This window comes from Chelonoidis abingdonii, chromosome 1 (genome assembly GCF_003597395.2).
Source record: "Chelonoidis abingdonii isolate Lonesome George chromosome 1, CheloAbing_2.0, whole genome shotgun sequence".
In the NCBI taxonomy this organism is placed as follows: Eukaryota; Metazoa; Chordata; order Testudines; family Testudinidae; genus Chelonoidis; species Chelonoidis abingdonii.
Window position 1 is genome coordinate 96,672,974 of NC_133769.1, and position 26,463 is coordinate 96,699,436.

General features: G+C 45.3%; 1 protein-coding gene across 1 annotated transcript in view; it reads right to left on the bottom strand.

Moving 5' to 3' along the window:
* Window positions 1-26,463, bottom strand: part of ACO2 (aconitase 2) — a 30,473-nt gene that overhangs the window by 1,782 nt on the left and 2,228 nt on the right. Inside the window, exons 2-16 of the mRNA XM_032787349.2 lie at window positions 20,172-20,314; window positions 18,630-18,888; window positions 16,362-16,454; window positions 13,560-13,718; window positions 12,941-13,091; window positions 11,522-11,626; window positions 10,826-10,917; window positions 10,096-10,201; window positions 8,840-8,997; window positions 7,587-7,660; window positions 6,659-6,770; window positions 5,897-6,019; window positions 5,402-5,557; window positions 3,665-3,856; window positions 2,105-2,237 (exon numbers count right to left, since the gene is read on the bottom strand). Coding sequence (XP_032643240.1) covers window positions 2,105-2,237; window positions 3,665-3,856; window positions 5,402-5,557; window positions 5,897-6,019; window positions 6,659-6,770; window positions 7,587-7,660; window positions 8,840-8,997; window positions 10,096-10,201; window positions 10,826-10,917; window positions 11,522-11,626; window positions 12,941-13,091; window positions 13,560-13,718; window positions 16,362-16,454; window positions 18,630-18,888; window positions 20,172-20,314 — 2,056 coding nt within the window. The remainder of the gene's footprint in view (window positions 1-2,104; window positions 2,238-3,664; window positions 3,857-5,401; window positions 5,558-5,896; window positions 6,020-6,658; window positions 6,771-7,586; window positions 7,661-8,839; window positions 8,998-10,095; window positions 10,202-10,825; window positions 10,918-11,521; window positions 11,627-12,940; window positions 13,092-13,559; window positions 13,719-16,361; window positions 16,455-18,629; window positions 18,889-20,171; window positions 20,315-26,463) is intronic.

Genomic DNA, 26,463 nt, shown 5'->3' on the forward strand with positions numbered 1-26,463 from the left:
AACTATGCTTGGCTTTTCTGGGGGCAGCGTGGTAACATTTTATTTAGTCTTTAGAGTACTGTGGACAGATCTGAGATCCAGCACACACTGAACTTTCAAACATGGCTGAAGTGTGAAGAAATTGGGGATGGAAGCATCCAGAGATGCACCCAACTCTGTCTCATTGCAGATCCTACTGAAAAAGCCGAGACTGTTTAAGGCACATTTTCAAAAAACACACGGAAACAACTGAGACACAGGTGGAGTTTCAGTGGTACACAACTTTCTGAATGATTGTATTATATCTACCACCACTGGTTTAGTAACTCCCTCGCCTCAAAACAGCCGGTTACAAAAGATCTAAAAGTCACTCTCTGCTATCCCACCTCACCCCCTGCATACCTTTGTTGCTTTGAGTCTGCCGAGCAGCGAAGCATGTGTTTCTTACATACCTGCCTCTAAGAAGAGTACTTCTAATGGCTTTCCAAGCAAGAAACATTGATGGGAATGCAATAACTTAGAGACTTTATAGTAAGATGGATGGTTTGTAAGCTTTTTGGGTCATTTTTAATTGCTGTTGGGAATGGACTTAATGATTCCTTCTCCCCAGGGAGAAGCTTGTTCAACTCATCTAGTCTGACATCCTATATAGCACAGGTCACAGAATTTCACCGAGTTAACTCAGTATTGAGCCCCATGACTTGTATTTAGTCGAAGCACAACTGCCAAAAAAGCATCCACTCTTGAAGACATCAAGAGATGATGAATCCACCATTTCCCTTGGTAGTTTGTTCCAGTGATTAATTATCCTCACCATTAAAAGCTGTGCCTCTTAGTTGATCAGCTTCCAGCCACTGATTCTTAACCCTTTCTCTGCTAGATTAGTCTTTTAGTATGATTTTTTCCTCTCATGAAAGTACTTCACACTTATCAAATCACTTCAGTCCTTGTTTTGGTAAGCTAAACAGATTGCAAGAACACTCGTACTATATGAAGAGCTTAATCTTTTGTTCGTGGCTCTTTCAACATCCTCTTAAAAAAATGGGGACTTCTGAAATAATGCATAAAGCTCTGAAGTGGTCTCAACAGTGCAACAAAATAAAGCATATACAGGAGATAAATCACCTCCTGACTCCTACTGCCCTGTTTATACACACAAGGATCACATTAGCTCTTTTTGCCCCAGCATGGCACTGGGAGCTCATGGGATTACTGAAATACTGGAGTGATGAAAAGGCTGTATTTTATTTGCCTCTGTATACAGATGTTGGGTTCAAGAATACAACACCCCCCTCAATCAGGTAGATGTTTAGAGCACCCACCAGTGACTTTGGGAGAGGAGAAAGATAGACAAATCTTTAATCATTTGAGTATTATGTTAATATCCATTATTTAATGTCCTCCTCAGAGCACTGTTCACTCAAATATATGTACCTGAAAATCCCCTCCCCATCGAGTGGGTAAGTGCCAGATTTACTGGAGCCAGGGCAGGCTAGAGCATGTAGGTTACTCATCCCCTCCCCCAGGGATAAGCATAGGACTTGTTCTTCCACCATCATCATGGGGAGAGGAAAGCAGCAGAGTTCACACACCTTTGGCAGGGGGTTGTCGATCTTCCAAAACAAGGCTGAACCTCCATGAGTGTATGGGAGAAGAAGAGGAGAACTTGGGCAACCATTGACTGAAGAAGTCTGACAGGCAGCTGGACACAGGAAGTCAATGCAGCAGGATGGGTTTGTTTTGCAAAGGGAGAACTGAGATGTTGTACTGCACTTTCAGGGAGTTTCAGTTGTCTGTCTACATCTTTAGGTTGCAAGCTCACTGCAGGAGAGATGGTCTTCTGTGTCCTCAGTACCTACCACAATGGCCTCCCAACCCAGAATTTGGCTTTTAGGCATTACTGGAATAAAATACTGCTAATGCTTAACATGATTAGCATCGCTTTTTTCTATTAGCATCAGGTGTTAACTACTGGCAGGACACCAGACTAGATGGACAATGGATTTGCTCCAGTAGATCGTGTTCTTTCCTGCCCCCAGTACTGAACACAATCAAGGAAATGGGTCTTCCAAGCCATAAAGCAACCTCCTTATACACCACACTGTATCCAGGTGCTGGTACTTACCATGAATCCGGGCAAAGCTCTTTGTGATGATGGCTCTGCCTCCCAGGTGACGTGGTTCCAATGCTGCATGTTCCCGACTCGATCCCTCACCATAGTTTTCATCCCCAACAACCACCCATTTGATACCATTTTCCTGTGATCAAAAGCAATGCAAGTAATTTTATATTACACATAGAAATTATGTTGAGAGCATTAAGATTGCAAAGCCAAGCACTCAGAAGTTAAGATATGCCAAAATAAAGGTCAGCTCTGCATGGTCACACTCATCTTCCATTCCTTAGTTCTCTAAGAATTAAACACATCTGCTAAGCAGTGTCCCCCAGAGGGCTCCTCTGACCCCCACATCTGTGTCTCCCATCCTATTAAGAGCTAAGTATTGTCATCCTTGGCCATGGAGGACTGACTGGACAATGGATTTTGGAGACTCTAGATATTGCTTAGCCTTCAGGGTTGAGTTTCAACCACAACTTTTCCTGAATAGTCCCCCAATGCAATTGTCTGTCCTGTGGCAGCCACCCTGCCAGCAGAAGCCACATAAGGTAGACATGGTATGTTCCTGGAACTGCTCCCGAGAGCCAGGATTCTTCCAGCAGATAGGAAGTTAACCCGTGGGCACTTGTTAAGCTGTGGGGATAGGGTGGTAAGGGCATTTTCTCTAGCAGTTTCCATAATCCTCAAGTTCAGCAAGGAGTTTTCAAAGAATGGAGGGGGCAAAATGTTTGATATTATTTGGAAAATTATCAATCAGATTGATCATACAGATGGAACAAACTCCAGTGAAGAGATTCCACCATCGCCTGAAAACACAACTGTGCTCATAAGGGCAGCAAGGACCTGAGCAGCATTTCCAGGGTCTCCATTCAGTTTGAGAGCTCTGGGTCGAGAAGCTTTGAGTCACTACGTATTCTCTCCTCCAGGGAGGCAGAGGAAAATGGTAGTTACCCCACACGATCTAACTAGAGTGGATCCCTGGAGATACCTCACCACTTAGTGTTTGGGCTATGGTGTGACCTCCACTGCAGAATAGCATGAAGCATAGCACCTTTGCCGTGGCTTTTCAAACCAAAACAGCTAGTCAAAAGTTTGGGAGCTGGAGATGTTCCAGTTGGGAGCAGAATTTGGTGATGGTCTGGTATTTCTTTGATACAGTTTTGTACATTTATAGTGTCCCGTGTCTCTGAATGCAGAGGGTATTAAGCAACAGGGAACACCTTTTGCTCACCACACCAAGAACACTTGTTCAGCTTGCACCCCTTACACAAGCTTTTCCCTAGGTTTCTTCCATGGCCAGAGAGTGCTTTCAGCTGCTCTTTCCAGCTGCCTGTTTCTGCCCTGACTGCCTTCACATGCCTGCACTACTCAAACCCCCTCCATCCACTCAGTCCAAATGTTCCTAGGTCAATTCACAACCTCCTTTTGGCTTGGGCGGGGAGGGGGGGGCTTTTGATCAATTTAAAGTAACAGCTATGTTAGCGATCTAAGCAGTCACCAGAACCTCTCACCATAACACATCCAGATACTCTCTGACGTTAGAGGTGGATGTAAGGTAGGAACTCTCACCTTGTAGTAGCGAGCTGTGTCTGGGACTGGCCCAAACTCCTGAGTTAATGCATTCCGCACTGAGTTGGCCTTGCCATTCTCAATATTGATGGCTCCAATCAGCAGGTTGTTGGAGATATTGTCCAGATGGCCACGGAATTTGAGCCATGGACCAGCTGCAGAGATGTGGTCGGTAGTACATTTCCCTTTCACCTGGAGTGCAGCAAAAAAACGAGATGAGAGAAAGTCTTTCCTCACTCAGGGAAGGATGCCGTAACGACTGATTTTGCATTTCTGGAGCACTTTTCATTCTGAAGGATCCTAAAGCCCTTTAGAAGCCATGTATGTGAGGACATCACACCTGATATGGAATCACAGCCATCTCTGGGACAAAATGCAGCAATCATTCTGCATCTGCAATGGAGGGTGAGGGAAGAACATTGATTTGAAACTGCTGGAAGAATTTTAGAAAAGCAGAATTCCGAACTGGAATTGAGCCATGACACCTGACCCAACCACTTTTTCACACTTCACACAGCAGTGGGTTCATTAGGAACCAAAAGCAAGCAATTTCTGTTACATTTCATCCAAAAGGCAGCACAGTGCTCCTTAACTTAGTAGTGGAGCACTGGTTCAGTAAGGAATTAGAAGGAATAGGGCCCTCCTGTTGATTCACCAACCCCACTTTCCACAGCACCTGTTTTTTCTATGAAGACCACCAATCCAAGTACTGAAATGGTCCAACTCTTCTTGGCTTGTAAGATAGAGCTCACAGCTCTGAGACAGATTGTTAATATCGCTGCCAGCCTCAGACTCCCAGAGTGTTAGTTAAAGGAACCCTTCATGATTCAGATTTCAAGGGCTAGCATCAAAAAGCTCTGGGATGAAACAAGAACAGCACAACCTGGTGGTAGCACTTTAAACCACAACACTGGCCACCAAGGAACCCAACATTCACTTCCTGCACCAATGGGAATTGGGAACATGCTCCAGGAGGGGTGCAGAGATTGTAAGGACTGCATTTCAGAACTCCCCCTGCTAATTGGGGGTGTTCACGCTGACTTAATTTCCCTCTTCCTTTAGAGCAATCATGACAAGCTGTCACATCCTATTAAAATATAGGGAGCAATGTTTAGCTTTGTGAAGAGACTTCTATCCATGACATGCAGGACAAGAAAAGCAGAAATACAAATAAAGCATTTGTAGAGGGGAGGGGAGAAAATGCCTAAGGCATAAAAACTTCTCCTAGAAAGGAACGACAGGAAAGATGGAACATGCTACAGAAGTTCCCTTGTTAGCCTTCTGCAGCAGAAAGATTCAGAAGAGGATCAGACACTTCTCTGAATAGTAAATAAGTGGCACTAGCTGAGGTAGGCTAATAAATGACAAGGTCTGCATAGTCTTATGCTTCAGGATATGAATTGAGCAGCTGGCAGTCAAGAAGACATCACACCCCATGGTTATGCAGCTAAATGCATTATGGGGCTGTATGACTTCCTTTAAAGTAACCTTGCAAAACTATGGGGGCGGGGGGAGAAATCAGCACAAACAAGTCACTCACACACCCTTTCTGTGAGAGAGTGAACACCTGCTTTATACACTTGTCAAAACTGCTAATCTGAGTGGGTCATTAGAACCTTGCACAGTTTCTCTACCAAGTCAGGTCACCCAAATCCCACAGTTGCTTTATGGATCTATTCTAGAACTACCTGGAGTCCTTTCAGATCTGAGCCCCAATCCACCCCTGACATTCCTGACCTTGATGAGGATCAGCATGTCTTCCAGATCCTTGCCATCCCACTTATCAAAGGGCTCAAGTAACTGCAGGCGCTGGCTGGTGGGGCTTACATCTACATGCTGCCCACTTCTGTCTTTGGGGGGATGCTGATAGGTGTCCTGGCCTGGGTCAAACTCCTGTAAGGGAAGAAAGATAGAGAGTTTTTTTTTACCGTTCTCTTCAACCACACTCACAACGGTATTTGAAAGAAAAAACAAGCCAAGTTTTTATTACATAAGGCCATAACTTGCGTTTCAACAATGGGAATAAAGTGGTTGTTCGTATATGAGAGGTCTTCCATGAGCAACACCCAGTTTTCTTCCTCTGTGCCATCCTTCATTCCCACAGCAGGGTGGTCCTCCCCCGAGTAACGGCCAAACTACATCTAATCAAGCAGTAATATACATTTCCACTGATGTAACATGCCTCCCTTCACCCCCACGTGGTGGAAAGTCAGTCTACAAGACAAACATTACCAGTGTGGGCAGCTCATCTGCGTCAGGTGCTTCTAGTTTAAACTTTTTCCCATCGGCTCCAGTCAGGAAGTCCATCTCAGGGTTAAATTTCAGGGTGCCAGCAATAGCCAGGGCTGTGACAATCTGAGAAAGTATACAATCAGTCGTAAAAATACCTTTTGCTCACTCCAGCTCTCTGATTTTAAAGTCCTACCCCCAACTCTGCCCAACATTAAAGTCTCAGACCTAGAAGTCATGGTGCTTCCAAGACTAGCAATAAAGGCAATGCCTGCAGGGAGATGGGAACTCAAATGTATTTGTTTTGGGTATCACAGTGAAATGAAATCAGGCCAAGACAAATTAGTTTTGGGGCTACTGAAGAGATTGGCGTTAAAGGCCTACATAAAAAAGTTTAATTGAACAATGTAGTTATGAGGTAGAGTAGGAAGTTACCACCCTTGAATTACAGCAAGATTTAGAATCTGTTTGGAGATTGTCCAAGAATTCATCTTGACAGCTCTTTGGGCAACCAGACTATTGATTTCTCAGTGAGCATCTTATACTGAGAGAATCAAAGCCAAAGTTTACAGTGGCCTTCAGGGGCCTCTTCTCACATCCAGAGCATTTGGAACATGGTCAAGTCCAGTCCATATCAGGGCTGCCAATTTCTCTTTCCAAACCCACCCAGATAGCAAGACCTCTAGAGACTACATTGTTTCAGGAACTGAATTCCAACAGTCATTCCACTGGTCCAGCTCCCTCCTGCCAGCCTGTGTACTGTACCTCTGGAGAGGTCACAAATGCATGCGTCTCTGGGTTAGCATCATTGCGGCCTGTGAAGTTTCTGTTATAGGATGTAACAATTGTGTTCTTCTCACCCTTCTTCGTGTCTTTCCTACACAGAAATGCAGAAGAACAAAATGTACTTTGCTAACGCCACCAGATGGTATGTTGCTTTTAGAGATTCTTCTAGAATCAGCAAGATGTTAAAGATCCCCTTGGTCTGGCTTTTGTGGCATCTTCCAGGTGGAAGAGATCACACAGTACTTTGAGAGCTATCAGGTCAGTGTTCTGACCTAACATTCCCTCTCAGGAGCATAGGTTATACTGTGCAACACTGAATGAGCCACCGCTGAGCAGCGATATTTGATGGGAGGTTGAGCTCTCCACATCTGTGCTACTCAAATGAAGTCTAGCAGCACACAGTATGGGCTACAATGCTACTCCAACCCTTCGGAATGAAGATGTGAACACAAGACTCTCCAAACCCCCGTGCCACTGGCTCTCCCCACCTATACAACACAGGATCCAGGTCAAATGTCACCCTTTGGTTTTAAAAACCAAAAACCCAGCAGAGCCTTAGCTCCATCCTCTCACACATACCTTTTCTCTTTATTCACCTCCTCTGCCCCTTCCTAAAATATGGCCACTCTTCTCAAGAGTCTTCCCCACTACAGTCCTTAGTTATTCCTCCCCTCCCCCCCATGTTAAATCTCAGCTGAAAATTTCCCTTGTCTGTAACTCTTCCTTTCTCTCCTATTGTTGATCACCTGTGGCCAAAATGCACCAGTTGATTCGCTTGGTACTCTTAATATTGAGAGCTTCTGCTAAGCCAGTCAGTCTTATTCAGTGCTTCAGGATACCAGTTTGTATGAAAAGTGACTCGAAATAAACCTGTAGAAGGGATTTTCTCGTGTTCACACCCCCTTACCTGTCCCACTGCCCAATGCATGGCCCACAGGCATTGGCAAGAACCACCCCTCCAACATCCCGCAAGATTCCAGCCTGGAGGAGGGAAGGAAGAACAAAGTTACTCAGCAGAAAAAGCAACCCAGTAGTCTGCATTCCAGCCTTTCAGCGTGCAGTTGCCATGTTTCTGGCAAAAGCGATGTCGCTAACTAGGGTGCCTCAACCTGAAGCCACACTGAAAGGGGAAGCAATATTCTTGTGTACTTCATCTGAGTCATTTTGAAATAGAGTTTAATCCAGGAAAGGCTATACTTTGGTACTGGGGGAGGAAAAGGTGGGCATCTGTACTGCTGCTGCCCATCCTGTACTGGTTTTACAAGGTTTTGCCTGCCAGTCCAGTACCTTGCACTAAGTACTAAGTTCACTTGACCAGAAGCCACCTCTTAACTATTGGTACACTCCCCAGTTTCCAATACAGGATACCCAGGAGCAAAGCATTTTACAGACAGAGTGGGAAACAAGGGATCCGTTCAAAAACCACCATTGTGGGCAGAGTTGTTATGCAGAGGCTTGGGATACCCATCAAGAGACTGCAATGGGCTGTGTGAAGACTGAAGTGTTGGGAGAGGTATCAGATGCGTGGAGTGGGGAGTTTACACACAGGTGTACACATTCAGAAATGAAGGCTGATGTGGCAGGTTCACTAGCAGTCCCAGTTTGGATGGGACAGCCTTGGATTTTATTAAGCCGTGGAACTGGTCAGAACAGGGATTGTGCAGTCCCTCCCACCCCCATGCCTAATCAGTTTTTCCTCCCCATCACAACTGGTTTTGATGGAAAGTTTTCAGTCAGCCTTACTAAGCCGTCTTGGGAAGCTTTTATGCTGCGACTCTGGCAGTGGGAAGTGGCTGTGTGTCTGCAATGCTGCTGTCTCTCCTTGGGCAGCTCCAATCCCTGCTGGCTGCTTCAGTTTCCCACAGTTTCAGCCCTGCTGTTTTGACCACAAGAGCACCATGCTGAGATAGTAGGGTAGTGGCAACTGGCTCACATGCTAAAGCTAACCCCTATATATAGTTGGGAGCAGGAAAGGCAGCCAGCGCACCAGTGGGGTGATCACAGGAAGAGGACTTCTAGCGATCAGCAAGAAGAGATTTTAAACTCTAGCACCTGCCTCCAGACCTCAAATTCTTTGGAAAAAAGCCATTCCCGGAAAATAGTTCAAAAGACTCATTCCTCTGATGGTTATGTGCCAAAGGGCTGGGTGTGCGTACTCACATAGCCATCTCTTTCAATGGTGGCTCGGATCTGCTCTGAGCCGGGTGTGACAGTGAACTGAGACTTGCATTTCAGCCCATGTGCTAGTGCCTGCTTTGCCACTGCAGCAGCGCGCCCCATATCCTCATAGCTTGAATTGGTGCAGCTGCCAATCAGACCTGTGTGGTTTTGATGGATAAACAGGAAGCAGTTATTTCACTACCAATTATAGGTTCTTTTTCTCCAGACCTATCCATCTGTGCAGAAAGCACAGGGACACCAATCTAAAGCCCCAACAACATACAAAAACAAAAGAGCTAGGAGTGGTTTCAGGTACTGCACCTACCCCAATCTCCCAGCCAACTTCTCTGGTTTTATAACCACTTTAAAATTCATAGAGTTTAAAGCTGGGAAGGACCTGATCTTCTGTTACCCCATTATTGAGCCCAATAACTTTCATCTGACTAAAGCATAACTTCATCTCTTGATGGTTTCAAGACTAGAGAATTTGCCACTTCCCGGGAGTGGTTCCAAAGGCTGTTCATCCTCACTGCATCTTATTTCTAGTTTTAATTTGCGTAGTTTTAGCTCCCAGCCATAGGTTTTGTTGTGCCTTTCCCAACTAGATTAGAGAGCTCTTTAGTACCCAGTATTTTCTCCCTGTGAAGGAAATGATATACTAATCAAGTCACCTGTCCATTTTTTTTTTTTAAATAAAGATCTCAATCTGTTCAGTTTAAGTTTCACTATAAGGCATTTTCTCCTTGGGTCTTCCTTGACTCTCTTGAATCATATTTGTCTCTCTCCTGTTGCTATGTGAGAGAATCACATGAACACAGGAAACTGTCTGTACACCAGAGTGCTGTCAAATGCACAAAGTAAACAAGTTAGAGGAAATTTTCCCAATCTCTCAGTTACAGATAACACCCTAGATCACTAACACTTCTCCTGACTGCAGTGTAATCTTTTGAGGGCCGCAGTCTGAGTGACAGAGAAAAAAAGACGGTGTTTTACGATATTAAAAATGAGCGAACAAGAATCCAGCTCTGCTTTACAGGCCAGCATGTGTTAGAATGGTCATGCTGAGTTGGGGCAATGACCAACTCTTGGGGCTCAAAGGAGACCAGGCTTTGGAATGGCAAGTTTAAAGGAAAGACAGGTGGTGGTTGAGAGAGTCAAGCAGGCCCAGACTGAATGGAGATGGCAAGCCACTTCCTCTTCAGGCAAGAGCAGTCAGTTAGCAAGGAAAAATGCAGACCAGGAAACAGGCTACTCACCAACTCTAATATCCACTGGCCAGCCCTCCTTTTCTGCTACAGCACCAACATCTGCCACAGGGTGCGCCAGGTCTGGCGTGAAAGGCCCATTGATATGGGGTTTCAGCTTTAAGAAACAATGACCAGTAGCTGAGGGATTACACAAAGGCCAGAAAGGTAATGTTTAGCACTCCCCCCACCCCCAAAATAAAATGCCTGTTTTACCCAATAATCAAAATAATTACAAAAATACTTAATTTACTCTTGACCTGGAGAGTCCTTTTAAAATGGAGCTCTCCATTATGGGCACCTCAGTAACAGGAAGAGGTCAACAAATTGGAGATCTCTCCTAAATTCTGGTTAAGGAAATACCTGAGGGCACAAGGCAGACAGCTTTGGAGATTCAGTCAGAAGACAGGCTTTGGAATTTATTTATTTTTGTTTAAGAAAGAAAACTTTATAGCATCATCAAGACAGACACTTGCTTGAATTGAGTCATCACATGAGCATTTTGCTGTCAAGCCTCATCCACCTCCTCAACTATCCGTCACCCTTGTTTGTTATGTCATATCTAAGTTTAGAGCTCAAGCTCTTCTGGGCAGGCACTGTGTCTTTTCATGTCAGCTATGAAGTGCCTACGATTCAGTAGGGTGCTATGAAGTATCCCATCTTAGACCTTTGCTCCTTATTCATCCAGGACAAAGTCACGTCTAAATGTTCAAGAAGAACGAGGTAATGAAACAAGACTTACCTCACTGAGGTTAATTTCAACCAGCTGGTCATATTCGCAGCCAGCATCAGGCACCAAGTGTGCCTGGAATTCATCTGCCAAAGCAGCAATTTCTGAAATAAGAAAAGAAAGCTGGAAAATGCAGAGGTCAGGAGAGGCTGTACACTATATGTCCTAAGGAACACTGCCAACAGGCTATTCCCAATCCCACCATTAACCAGGTATCTTGCCTCCCACAGCATGTAACCCAGGTGACTACCACTCAGTGAACAGATTTGATCTGGCCTTTTATATTGCACACACCCTTGACCTCTCCTCATACACCCGGCATCCTGGGACGGTGTGCTCATAAAGCACCCTCTTACTGTACCAGTTAGCTGCATTTCCACCCAACCCCCATAGGTGAGTAGCATGCGAAGTAACAGGTTCCAGAAGAGTCTGACATCAAGAGGGTAATCTAACGGAGGAGCAAAAGTTTCTAACATTCTTCTGTCTGACCAAGAACTCTCTGTAGAGCCCATGAAGGCCTCTCCTGAATTCGGTCTTTCTGGGAGTGCTGGTGAGGATCACAAGAGATCCCCACATCCCCCAAGGGCAAGCAAGTGGGCCACCTTTATGGTGCTGACTGCCATAGGCACCACCCTTGTGCAACACAGTAGAGCACTCAAAGCTAGAGGAGATGAGCACCCTGCCACCAGCCTTCCCCAAGCTCCTTACCAGCTCGTCCAGTCTTGCTCAAGTATTTCTTCATCCGGTGGTTATATGGGAAAAGGGAGGTGGTGGCACCAATCTCTGCCCCCATGTTACAGATCGTTGCCATACCTAGAGACAGGCCAGAGGAAAGACCCACAAACTAAGTGGCAGAGGATTAAAAGGCATTCAGCTCTTCACCATAGATTTGCTTTTGTTTGGAGATGGCAAGGCCAGGACAAAATGGGAGAGGTGGGCACAGGAAAAGAAGTCCACATCAGCTCAGTCTAAGGGCCACCTGATCCAGTATTTCATCTTTTTAATGCCAGATATTTCTGACCTTTTGAATGCACATGACTGTATAGAGCTTTAAGTGTGGAGATCAGGGCTGGGGCATTCTAGAAGGTAAAACACAGCTGACAGGAAATAATGGCTTAATATGGTTGTATCTGCTGAAGCCACGAGGCATATTTTGCAGCAGTCTCTTTACTACCTGTACAATACTAGGGGCAGGGTTCAAACTCCTCCCCAGCTATACAGCATTTCTCTAGCTAGAAGAGCCAGTAGTATTGATCTTGTCGACTGAAAAATGACAAAGGTGGATTTAAATGGAGTAAAAGTTATTCTCACTGACTAAGCATGGAAAGCCAGTATGTTCTTATGCCACTGGGATCAGTCATGAATTTCAAGAGCACAGTGGTGAAGTTTTAGGAGCATTTTATGCAAGTGCCACTTTTCACATCACCACAGGCAGGCCCAAAGCCTCTGTCTAGGGCTCTAGAAGCAAAAACCACTGACCAATCACCTTTCATCTCTCCCTCACTCCAGTTATCTTCATCTGCTCTTGTAAGAGGCCTTTCTTCAGCACCAGTGCATATACCAACACTCACTAGCAATCTTGGCTTCCCTTTCCTCCCTCTAGTTACACAGGCCTGATCAGGTGTCCAAACCCAAACACAGGAAGTTCAACCACCACCTGTATCCTGGCAGAACCATGAAGAAATCTCTCTCCCCCTCCTCAAAACATAGGTGAGGCCCCTGCATCCTGCCAACTGTCCTGACTGGCCATTTAACAAGACTCCCCTGTTGCAGACAGCCATTCTATGCTCCTGAATGCAGGAGTCAGTTGCGTGATCACTCCTACCCTGGCAGGAGCTCTGTGCTTGTGCAGCATTCCCTTGCTCTGTCAGCCTGCATAGCAAGAAATCAAAACTAGAGTAAATGTCTTCAGGACACCAAAGCACCACATTAACTACCATGCCAGTTTCAGGGCTTGGGTTCTTTTAAAGAACTCCCATCACATTCCTTTCCCACCCTCAGTCCACCAGCGGTCAATCCCCATGATCATCAGAACAGCAAACAGCATCAGTCTGCCCATTACTGTCCAGAGACCGCAGCCTCCAGCAGAAATTTAGGTCCCCAATAAATGAGATGGTGTTGCCTCACCGGTGCAGGAGATTGAGTCCACACCAGGCCCATGATACTCAATGATGGCACCTGTGCCACCTTTCACAGTGAGGATGCCGGCCACTTTCAGGATCACATCTTTAGGAGAGCTCCAGCCTGACAGCTCGCCAGTCAGTTTTATGCCAATAACCTAAGGAACACCAACAAAAGAGAAAGCTTGCCAAAATATGGAGATTTTATCTTCTGCTGGCTAAGCCAATGAGCATCTACATGGATCCCGTTCCTCCTCACTTCCAAGTGGCATCAGTGCCCAGAATCAGGATGTGAGGCAAGGAAGGAAATCCTGAAGTATCAAACCAATGCTCCAGGAAGCCTATATTGCCAGGAGGCCTGAATCCTTTTGCATGGCTAATTAATGGGAAGTTCCTGCTGATGCATCCTTTGAGGGACACAAAAAAAATAAAAATGAACATGCAGGGAGTGGAGACTCAAGAGTTGCCGGTGAAGCATGGTTTCGTTGTTTCTAGACCAGCCTACTTCCCCAAGGCTATAGTGGCTCAAAGTGCCTCATCTATCTGGGAAATTCAAGCTCCCCTTTAACTTCTCATTATTTCAGCCCCTGGCCCATTCGGAATTAACCCTTCCCCCACCATCTCACCTTTGGGCATTTGAGCTCCCAGGGGATGCCTGCCATGACATCTACTGCATCGGCTCCACCCACTCCTATGCAGATTCCACCCAGGCCACCTCCATTGGGGGTGTGGGAATCCGTACCGATGAGCAAAACCCCAGGGTACGCGTAGTTCTCCAGGATGATCTGAAACAAACGTAAGTGAGAAACAAACAACAAGATGAAACTTAGTGAAGAGGAGAGCCAGGAGCAAAAGGAGCTCTGGACCAGATCAGTGATTTAATTTGTAGGTCATGATCCCAAGACGGTCACTAGCTTATTTCAGGTTGCAAGCTCATTGCCATACCAACTGCATTTCCCACCAAAGCAGATTTGTCCAGTCAGCCACAAGTAGCCCTTCACCAGATGCCAGGAAAGAATCTCAACCAGTCCAGTCAGAGAGAGAAGGATATGAAGCCAGTGATAATACAACATGGTACAGGGTTGTGTGGGATCCGCATGAAGTCAGAAGGCTCCACAGAGGTGTCAGAGGCAGAATCTGTTTCATAAAAACCCAGCTAACCCACTCAGGTGACCCCAATGGCAGAAAACAAAGGTTCATGCATTAACCTGAGACCCTCATTCATCAGGCCTAGCAAGGCCTCGTCTCCAAGCCCTCTCCATCAGGTCCAAAGAAGGCTGCCCTAAGCGCACCTCAGTCATTGGGGGTAGGGTGGCAAACAGGTCAGGGTTAGAATAAAAACAGCAACAGCAGCTGAACTATCCCTTTTCCTCCCAGGTTATACTTGCAGGGCCTTTGGCACTGGGGTTAGAGGGGCAGACTCGCCTTGATCCCACCCAAGAAATTCATCAGCTGATAAAGCTCAAGGCTAAGCCAGAGCTCCTACCCAATGCGACTAAGGGAAAAAAAAAAATACAAAAGAACAGTACTCAGCACTGACACTCCCTTATGCCCGAAAACCCCAACCAAAGAAACCCTACTCCAAGCGATGCTTTTACCCCACAAAGGGTGAAGTGCTAGAAACTATTATTCACAAGGTGCTCAGATACTAGTGATGGTAGTAGAAAACACTATCATAGACACATGCCCACATGGTAAGCATTGCCATATGGTCCCAGAACAGTGGCAGAAGTGAGTTGTTCCCACAGTTTCCTGCGCAGGCTCAAGTGACACTCCCCCTTCCCTTCTAGGCTGGCCCATTATGGGCTGAAGGTAACATATCAGCTACAAGATGAGTTGCAAACAAAGAGACCTTTAAGCCACATCTTAAGTGCATTTGTCCCAGACCCTCCAGTCAACTTGTTAGGTTTTACAATTGCATGTTCCTCCCCCATCTTTTCCCTGTTTGTGTGGGACATTCACAAAACAAACAGGGGAAGCCAGTTACCTACGTAGGGGAAAGCTACAAAACAGGGCATGGTCAAATACACAAAACTGACAGACTAAAAGCAACATGGGCTTTTCCTTCCAGTCTCCTAATTACACACATCATAAGTATTACTTATAAAATAGATTAAAAAGATGAGAGAAATGTGATTTTTTTTAAGTTGATTGTATTCCGTTAAGGTGCTAATAGAACATGAGATTCTAGAAACAGTTTGTTTAAACAAAGTTACTTTCACCCTCAGTGGAGGGTACTTTTTGCATTTCACAATGTCTACATAAGTAACTCTAGACCAGGGGTGGGCAAACATTTTGGCTTGAGTACCACACTGGGGTTGCAAAACCATATGGAGGGCCTGCTAGGGAAGGCTGTGCCTCCCAAAACAGTCTGGCCCCACCCACTATCTGCCCCCTCCCACTTCTCACCCCCCACAGAACCGCCAACCCATCCAACCTCCCCTGCTTCTTATCCCCTGTTGACTGCTCCCATCCAGGACCCTCATCCCTAGCCACCCCCCCACTCCCTGTCCTGACTGCCCCACCCCATTGTCCATACCCAACCCCCTGACAGGCCCCCCGGGACTCCCATGCCTATCTAACGCCCCCCATTCCCCATCCCCTGACCACCCCCCAGAACCTCCACCCCATTCAACCACCCCTGTTCCCTGTCCCCACCGCTCCACACCCCCGCCCCCTCTGCCCCTTATCCATTCCCACCTCCAGCCCCCTTACCATGCTGCTCAGAGCAGCAGGAGCTTGCAGCCCCGCCGCCCAGCCAGAACCAGCTGCACTGCTTGTGTGGCGGCTTTGCTGTGCGCGTGTGTGTGGATGGAAGATGGCAGCTCAGGGGCCGGGCAGGAGGATCCCGCGGGCTGGATGTGGCACGTGGGCCATAGTTTGCCCACCTCTGCTCTAAACTGGTTATTGCTTTGCTATTCTCAGGCAATAAGACAGTGCTACTGTGTTTCAGTATCTTCTCCATCTCAACCCCTGGTTTTATTAAAACTAAGATCATAAATACATCTGGTTTTAGATTTTAAAAATAGACTCTGCCCTCCCCATAAAGGCAACTTACATTGGGCCTAAGCTACTTCACAGCACCACTTTAGTGCCCCAGCCAAATCAAGCTAAGCTAGCCAATTAACCATTCAGATGAAGGTGAGAAACTCTGCCCCTTCCCACTACTGTTAGTGCCAATAATAGGCCATCAAGCATCAGATTACAGTTTGACCAGCATAACCTTGGGGAAATGTCAAGGTCTAGGCCAGAGGTGCAAAGAGGTCACCTTGCAGGACAAACACAGCCAGTCTAGATTAACCATGGAGGGAGGGGATATGCCTTTCCCTGGAAGGAGGGATTCTTTTAGTAATTGCACTCGTGTTCTCTCCCCACCATAAGGTGGTGAGCCATTTCCCATTCAAACACTGCAGTCACGCACTCTTTACCTGGTGAATGATTCCCGATCCAGGTTTCCAGAAGCCTACTCCATACTTGGCACCTGCTGTTGCTAGGAAGTTGTACACCTCCTGGTTAACATCCTATTCATACAGTTAAATAAAGCGTTAGTAAGACATTACATTCAGTTTTCTCCCCACAGAGCCAGAGTTCAGCCACCCCTCAGCCCAATGGCTTCCTGGACATTTTGTAGGCAGTGGAGGGGAAAATGAAGTTCAGCATCAGTGACTTCCAGGAAATCATTTTAATGCCAGAAGCGACCACAGCCATCATCTAGTCTGACCTCCAGCACAACAGGCCATAGAATTTCACAGTGATCCCAGCACTGAACTCAACAACTTGCAACACCACTAAAGTATCTCAAGACTGAGTTAGAATTGCTGTTTGAAGTTATAAAACAAAACCCACACTATTTATAAACCATCCTGCTTCCATTTCATGGGCTTTTCTCTTTTGCTTCCTTCCTAGCTTCTTTGCTCTATTTGGTGCTTTGATAAGCATGTTTGCCCTATCTGTAAAATGGGACTATGGAGTCAGAGAAGCTAAGTGACTAGCCCAAGGCCAGACAAAGTTAGTGGTAGAGTGGGAAAGAGAGCCCAAGTCTCCGGTTCTACCAGCTTTACAACGCTGCCTCTTGCTGTGACATCACAATCATCTATAGGATCACAACTATGAAGCCTTCCAGGGCAATCACTTATTGTCGCAAGCAGAAGACTGTAGGATGTCCTGAGATGTTCTTGGCAGAGCAGCTAGAAAGTAGATACGATAAGGAACAGGAATGGATGACGACTTAGATACCCTGTTCTCATGCAAACACTTCAGAATAATTGTCTTCGCACAGAACATTTACTGAAGTTTCCCATGAGGCGGCGAGGGCTCTTTGAGCTTTGTTTGCACTGGGAGTCAGGTCACTTCACTCTGTTTGTGCAGCTCTCTTCCCAAACAGAGCATGCTGATGTGCCAGGAGCAGATCCAAGCCACACTCTGCCCTGCCAGCATTCATGCCATGCCAACTGGCAACATCAAGAGCAAAACCCAGTACGAGGCAGGCAGGACCTTTGCTTGCCCTAATCCCAGAGCGGATGGGGAGGGAGGGGGTGCCCAGAGCTGCAGCAGAACTGCTATAAAGAATACAATCACACTACAGAGCACATGTTCAGTACCCAGAGCAATAGCAGCAGGAGGGCAAGGGGTGAAGGGAAGAAGGGAACAAACAGTCTCGTAAGAAGGCTCCAGATTCTGAACCTCTTGCATAACTCTCAAGCTTCCTGAGGCACAAAGCATGGGACAAATACTCCTAATGAGGGGAAATTTGCTCCTGACCTCAGTTTCATGAGTGGCATAATTCACCTTATCTTACTATGATTTCTGGGGGGGGGCGGCAGGAAGGAAGGGGATGATGATATGCACTTATTTGGGCCAGTGTCTTGGGCTATAAATTAAACTAGATGATTAAGACACAGCTCATCCCATGTGTGCAGGCTAAAATTAATTCACCAGTTTTGATATCAAGGAAAAACGTTCTCTGTCCTCCAGGACATATGAAAAGGGCTAGCTACTCTCAAGCACTGCAATCAGAATGGTCCATTAAAACCAGGAGCTTATCCCACAATCTATCCTACACTCTCAGGGTGAGAGAAAAGCATCAGTAGACTTCAGTCTTCCCATATTCTACTATATGTTTCTATCATTCATGAGGTTGTAGGGGAGGAAAGGAAAAGTCCTGCAGGATTTCCACCCCAGAAAGTGGGAAGGGAGAGCAACCCTTAGTTGATAACTTGCAGTGATTAGAACAATGCTTCTCCCCTACCCAACGATGGACTGCTGTATATGTGGCTAGGCATATTCTAGAGATTGAGACACATCAGGTTTTGATCACTGCTGGAAGAAAATTTCTAGTGCTCTAGATCAGCTATTTTCATTTTTCACCCCTTTAAAATGGCCTCTCTTCCCCTACGCCAAGAATACACCTTTTGCTTTGGTTTCCAAAGCAGACTGACTAAGACTGTCTTTCTCAACATCATGCCTCACCCTTTAAACTGTTTGTGATAGACTTGTCTAGTTCAGATTGTAAGTTCCTTGGGGCTTGGACCTCTCAACTTTGGTTTTCTACTGCACCATGTACATATATGGTGCTGTACAGTACATAATCTGGTGCGAATTCCATTCCTGTGATTGTTCTCCTGAAAATCTGTTCTCTAGAGGGGACCACATGTTCCAAACATAGGAAACATTATTGCACCAAGACCCATGATGACCTTAGCTCTCCGAAGATCCTTCTCAGCCCCTAACTGGGCTTCGATGAGGTGATCACAGTGGATTGTGGAGGGCACCGCCACCTTGGGCAGGCCACTGCTGATGAACTGCAGCATTGCCATCTGAGCAGTCGCATCCTGCATGGCTACGCGGTCTGGCCGCAGGCGCAGATAGGTTTTGCCCCGCTCGATATCTTGTTTCACAGGGTCATCCAGGTGCCCATATACAATCTTTTCAGACAGGGTCAGTGGACGGTCTAGCCTGTGGGGAAGACAACAGGGAGGAACTTTAAGGTCAGCTCATGTTTTTCCAATCTTTTTGCCCCATTTAAATGGGGATCTTAAATGAACAAGGATACTCCTTTACTTTCCACACACATCATCCAGAAGAACCAGACTTCCAAGGCATGTTTTACACTATATACAAAGGGACCACTCACTCCTCCCATGACATTGAAGTGCAGTTACTTCTGACAGCTGGTTAAAAGCACTCAAACATGAAACAGCGCAGAGGCCCTGGTTCAGTACTGACTCAGAAGGATGAGCACTCTTTCAAGAGCCATCAGCACCCCTTCCTGAAGCATCCACATTTCCCCCCAGAAGTTTCCAAATGCACACATTTGAGTGCAGTACAAGCAACAGTCAACCAACTCAGTTTAGCTTATGAGATCATAATCCACAGTGGTGCAGTTGCAGAAACTTTAAAGAAAATACATACACAGAACCCACACAAGTCATCAAATCTACATGTCCCAGGCCCTATAGTGAGTGATGATCCATCAGCTCTAGGAAACAAGTGGGGAGTTCAGGACCTTTTCAGTCATTGTTTTTTAGCCCCCAGACAATCTCAATAGAAACCCCAGTTAATTCCAATGGTGATATTTTCTGTGATGAACCTACTTGGCTACAATGGACTGAATTGAGATAACCAACTCATTTCACAAAGCATACAGAATGGCCATCACAAGGGAATGACTTTCAACCACTGCCAAGGTGAGTCTGGAGTAAAACTGGTGACCCTGAGGTCACACTAATCTCTGTGTCAGCAAACTAAGTTCACAATTATGCACGCAAGGTATCCCTAGGTGACCTTTTACTGTAGGTATCTGGACACATGAATACAGAATGATAATTTCACTATGGAAACAATGTGCAAAGAGAGACGGGAATACTTTAAGTGTCTTTCTTGTACTAATCACATACTGTTTCCCATGAGTACGTACAAACAGACTAGGGCATGACACACCAAGACTCCCATTGGACTCCTGACATTAAACAAAAAAAAAAAAAAACAAGATATCTCCAATAGTGGCTTCATTGTTTGCATATTAAAAAAATACTCCCCTCTCCCCCCCCCACACACACACCCTTCTTCACCACCACATAGGAGCCACTAGCACACAGAATTTTCATTGTTGCAGCACAGCCCCTTAAAACTGCTCTTTCCCCACTAGATTCTCCTTGTGCTACCACAGCCCCTTGAAGTCTTTTCCTCTCCTTCCCTCATTGTGGTGATGGGTTCTCCAAACCACCTCTCACCCTTACCTTTTATGGACGATATTGATGTTTTTCTCCAGCATTTCATAATTTATGTATTCATTAGGTTCAAAGTGGCTCATGGCCACCTTAGCCCTCTGGCACAGGACAGGAGCTACATGGTACCGCCGTACTCCTTTACTCAGGACTTGCTAGAAGAGGAAGAGGTGAAGATTATATTGGTTGTCTATCAAATATCTGTAGCAAAGTGATCTCCCACCAACAAAAAAGGGTAATGTGTGTTTTCAGCTCTGATTTCTAGGACACTAATTCTATGAGATGAGCAACAAAAACTGATTAAACACAGTTTTAGAAAATGAAGACGTAGCACGTTCAAATGTGCCCCCCTACCCCCATGGCAGGGTTCGGGCTCTCATCCCACTGTCACACCCATTTTGTCACAGTAATTGTAAGTCAGAGTCAGGGACAGGTCGCAGGCTTCTGTGAATTTTTGTTCATTGACTGTGACCTGTCCCTGACTTTTACTAAAAATAACATTCAAAATCTTAGCCTTACTCATGATTAGATGGCCATTGGCTGAACTTTTCAAAGACGCATAAGGTATACAGACATCCAATTTACATTACAATTAATGGGAATTGGGTATCCACACTTCTTAGGCACCTGCTGTCAGAACTAGAAATCTGGCAACTTTCACCAGCATTGGTGCACATAAAGAGGAGACAACAGCAATGGCTGAAGCTGTAATAAACTCTCATTCTTGTAATATCTAAGCATTGAATCTTACTCCTGGCATTCCCCTTTATCCTTAATTATTCATTCATTAGTAGACTTTTTTGGTGAGGGGCAGGGAACTCCAAATCCCACCTCAGCATCTCGTTTCTCTTCTTCTCCTCTGGTGTGTTCACAAAATAATCTTGACACAAGCCTCTGAAATACTGACTACAGAATTGTGAGCTAATGAGGCAAGATCATGACAATATTTGGATGCTCTGAATCTTATTTATATTGCCCTCTCAATATCAGATGTATGAAAAAAGTTTGAGAAATCGAGGAAGATTGGGATTGACATTTAATTCAGTGGTATAGTCAGTTTTGTAACAGCAGCACTACCAACAAGATACATTTGTCCTTTTATAAAAAAATCTGTACTATTATTTTTGCCATGTTGTGCGGGGAGGGGATCCCAATCAAAGCCTCTAGGAATGACTGTAATATAAAAAATAAAGTGTCTCAGATCATTAAAGCACATGTCAGTTAGGAAACATAAAAGGTACAAATGCGAACACCACTTCAAAAAGGCGCAAGTCACAGAGCTATTCATTAAAAATGCATCAACTCCGACTCTTCTTTTTTGGTTAATAATTCACCACATTTTGGTGGATGTGGTTTAAGATTCAACCACAGAACAAAGCGCAAGTACTAGAGATGAAACATTTCACTGTACCACTGACTTAGATCCCTGCTAATTCATTGTTCAAAGTTACGTGCCGATCTTTGATCAGCCATGTGACTTCTCCTAATTCCTTCAGCCCAGTTCAAGACCACCTTTTTGTTATTGACATTTCTGCACTCAAGGTATACCCACCTTATTGTGAAAGCCTCCACTTAATGCTGTAGAGGAAGGATAAACCTCAAAGATTCCACCATCATGCCATGGAAGAAACAGCACTTTCCAAGCCCAAATTAGTAAAGGCATTTTACTATATACTGCAAGAACTCTCACCGTAATCCCAGTCTCCCTCCCCGTTTCTGGGCTTATGCCCAAGAACTCTTCTCTGAAGTCTTAATTAGTTTAACTTATCTTCATTCTCATGCAACTCGTAATGATTAATTCTGTTATTGGACCCTCACCCTCTGTTGGATATCACAAAAAAGAAGTTGAAAAGGCCCTGTGAGTTGGTAACAAGGAGTCTAAAAGCTCCTTCCACCATCCTGTAACTTATGTCGAGGCTCCACTTCAACCATGAGAGTAGGTGATGGATCAAAGAGAACTGCAACTGACAGGTACAAGGAAGAATAAGACAAAGTTACAGATTGGTGTGGAGCTGCTGTGTTGAGTAAACTGCACCAGCATAAGCTCTGCTTTGTATTGGTGGATTGGGTCTACATTAGGAGTTTTAATCCACTTAGCTCACTGTCTACATAAGGAATTTTCAACAGTGGAACTACAGTAACAGCCATCATTTTTACACAGTGAACTGGTAACAGCCCAAAGATGACTTTCTAAGCAGATTATGTCTGGAAATTAAAATAATGGTAGTGTCTCCACAACAGTTCACTCTTTTTGTTTGAGTGCAGACTTTGGTACGAACAAAATCTGAAGCAGGGCTCCCCTGCCCTCAGGTTTTAGGGAAGGGTTAAGACTGTCTCAGTGTGAATCCTAAGTGTTTGGAAGTAAAAGAAATCATTTAAGTTTTTGCCTCAGTAGGACCTTAATGCTAAATTAACGGTTGGCAAAGAGTCCTAAGGAAGGAATAAATATTTGGATGGTATCTAAGGCCATCAATACCAGGCAGTAAACCCTTGCTTGAAGCCTGCCACAACCTCTCAGACTCACCAGGAGGGAGGAGAAAAATGGAAACATTTCAGAGATTAAGGTATCCAGCCTGGGAAAGTTGCCAGTAAGACAAGGAAAAACAGGCTTCTAAGCCACTTCCACTTGGGCCATTTCTACGTTCAGAGCACTGTATAGAGGTTCCTGCATACTACACCAACAAAGCACTCAGTGTGGATGCAGTTTATACTGACAAGCACAGCTTTGTTAGTATAGTTTAGTCCACTCCCATCCCTAAGCAAAACAAGCTATACCGGGTAAAATTGGTGTTTTGCCACCACAACTGGGCTGGTCATGGATCCACAACTCTTCACATCTTTGACCAACATAACTATGCTGGCAAAGGCCTCCAGTGTAGAATCTTAGAATATCAGGGTTGGAAGGGACCTCAGGAGGTCTACAAAACCTTAGGTTTTAGTAAAGACAAGAGACATACCCAAGAAGAGAAATGATGTGAACTATTTCATCTTTTCCACATATGAAGATGATTTTCAGAGAAGTGAATTTAAAATCAGCACTGTCATGTTAGTTTCTCCCTACTACTGTTAAATTTGAGTTTAAATTACTAATTATTGTGATTTACTAAGGTGAGCTGTCACCATTTTATAAGAGGGGGAACTGAGGCACAGGTTAACTGACTTGCCCGAGGTTACGCAATAACACAGTAGGGACTAATACACACATCTTTATCCTCTGTACTATATGCTTTTAACAAGTGACACCTAAGATGAATATTTCTCTACTCTAGCAGTGGTTCTCTCTCCTATTTGCTTACTTTATACATAAATTGTTGTCAAATACTCTTATCAGTTTCCTGTTTATGTGGATTTTTCACACACAGAGGAAAAACCCCTCACCCAGATGTTGTACACTCTTCAACCTGACAGCCTTCAGCTCCTGCAAGCCTCAAAGACCCCAACCTGTCAGAAGCTCATGGGTTCTACTAAAACCTTATGCGCCCCAGTCAAGGGCCATTGGAGGCTTATGGCCCACCTCCTCCTCACAAAAGCTTTTGGACATTTATACTCTGGTGGTACTTTGAGGCTTCTGAGCCTCATCTTGAGGGCTTGTGACCTTCCCTTAACCTTAGCCTGTCCTTCAGTCCCTGACAGCTTCCAAGCCAACCCCCTCCTTGAGCCACCTTTGACATTCCAAGGTGCAATCTAGACCAGAGAGGGGCTTTGTCGCCACTTGCCCTGCAACCTGGGTGCTCACAACACTTTGCTGCTCTAGCTCCCAAGATGGGCTTTTTATAAGCAGCCAAACAGCATGCAGGTCACACCCTAAACATCTGTGTATAGCCACAGTGCTAGTCCAGCTGCTCTGAGCATGGCAGCCTCTCAGCAAATACCAGCCACACACTGGCTTCCAGATGCCTTGGTCACACCTTGCAGAGTGACCCCAATACTCCCAGTCCTGGATTTTCCACCCAAAATGTGTCTTCGGCACTGTCCATCCCTATCCTTGACAGTACAGATATACTGGGTGCATTGCCCCTCTAAGGGGATCAGCACACAACAGTCTGCTACCTTAAATGGAGTTACCCAAACAATTCACAAACACTAGATTAGTTTTAATTGACATAAAACAATTTTATTTAACTACAAAGAGATACGTTTTATGTGAGTAGAAGTATGAGGCATTTTACTCAAATGTTTACAAGATAAAGTGCTTTCTAAATTTACACTAGACTTGGTTCAAAATGAGGGCCATTACTATGTTTTCAGAACATAGGTGATCAAACTCGTCAGGCTAGGATCTGCTTTCAAAGTTCAAGAGTTGTTTCTTCTGTCTTCTTAGGAGAAGAGAGAAATGGACAGGGAGAGAACTTAGGGTGTTCTGCCCCTCACTTGTATAGTTCAGTTACTCTTTGAAATGCATTTTCCAGAGAGTGACCCACAGACAAAGTTCTTTCCAGCTGAGAGCAGGGAGACATGAGGTCTGGAGCGGGGAGGTTTCATGCTGTAGGTTGCTAAAATGCCAGTCTGTTTGTTCCAGCCCCCTTTGCTTGCCAAAGAATGGACACTGGGTAGGTGATGGCCTATCAGCTTTGATGACACTGGAGTAGGGTTGTCAACTTGTACTTTGAGAAACAGGTTTACCCACTCCCCAGACATGTCTGGTAAACACATTTCAGTCATTATTTCAGCTAATGTTTATAACTTTACATATAATGTTGCTACAGACATTTTAATCATGATATTATTGACCAGAAAGTTACTGGTTTTCAAATGATACCTTACAAGGCATATTTTGTACACAAAGATCATTACAATAGTGTGCAAGGTATGAATACAGGGGTGCATTTAATCACACACCTTCCCACCCCTGCTCCTTATAAGAATTGAGCAGCTTTATCCAGTGACCAGGGAAGGTATCCCTTGAAATCATACACCCAACAGCCTTAGGAGGGGGTAACCAATGATCCCTAAACCTAACCCTGGGAACTTTATGGGGGGAGGACTAGCTCAATGGTTTGAGCATTGGCCTGCTAAACCCAGGGTTGTGAGTTCAATCCTTGAGGGAGCCACTTCTGGATCTGGGGGAAAAAAAATCAGTACTTGGTCCTGCTAGTGAAGGCAGGGGGCTGGACTTGATGACCTTTTGAGGTCCCTTCCAGTTCTAGGAGATAAGTAGATTTCCAATTATGTATTTATTTTTATTTTATACCCAAAATAGTAGGCTTACTAAATTTAAGAGCTTATCTGCATGGGAAAATTGACTGGGATAAGACCTGGTCAACACCTAAAAACTTAGGCTGACCTACCTAGATCCCTTAGGCCTGTGAAAAACTGCCCTCTGTGCGATGCAGTGAGGTAGACCTAGCACCCAATGAAGATGCAGCTAGGTTTATCAAATAAATCTTCCATCAACAGCCTCTAGGAGAGCTGAACTAACTACATGGACTAAAAAAACCCTCTTTCTATGTAGGAATTATCCACACTACAGCACATAGTTGTGCTGCTGTTGTATAGACATACTCTGCATATACATGGCATTATTCTGGAATAGCTACAGAACTTTGGATTTGCACCCTACTTTATTCGCAAACAACATCCCCATGTAGACAATCCTCAAAACTTGTGGGGGATGGGCCCCCAAATCATTTGTTGAGTCTTCTCTTCTCCTGTATCTAATGTTTAGATCATCAGGACTGGCTTTGTCCAGACTTCAGGAGCACAATGCAATTTCCACTCTAGTTTAGCTCTGGCAAACAGAGTTCCCCCTTGCAGTTTCAATTCTTTACTTTTTGTCCTAAAATTGTTGTATAGAATTGCCATATGCTGTTCTACTGTGGCAGATATTCTAGGTTCTGCCGTGGTTGGTGAAGTGATACTTATATAGGTCCTTCACTGTCTGTGTAATGCTATATATGTGCAAAAATTCCTTCCTATCACCTTCAGTGCTTAACCAGAAGCATATCGGATTACAAGGGCTCCATGTTTGTCAGAGGTCTTGGAAGTCAGATTCCATGACTTTCCACGACCTCCGCAGGGGGCAGCGTGGCTGACCCCAAGGCTGCCCAAGCAGCTGGCTCCAGGGCCAGCTGCTCAGGTGACCCCAGGGACAGCCCCATCGGCCAGCTGCTGAGGCAGCCCTGCAGCCAGCCGCACCAGCTGCTGCTCGGGCAGCCTCAGGCAGCTAGCAGTGGTCAAAGTAGCCACTTCCCCAGGCAGCCCCCCAGCGGATAGCGCAGCTGGTGCTGGTGGCGGCCCTTGTGTGGCCGGTGCAGCCATTGGCGGTGGCCCCTGGCAGCTGGTGCCACAGCTGGCCACACCTCCC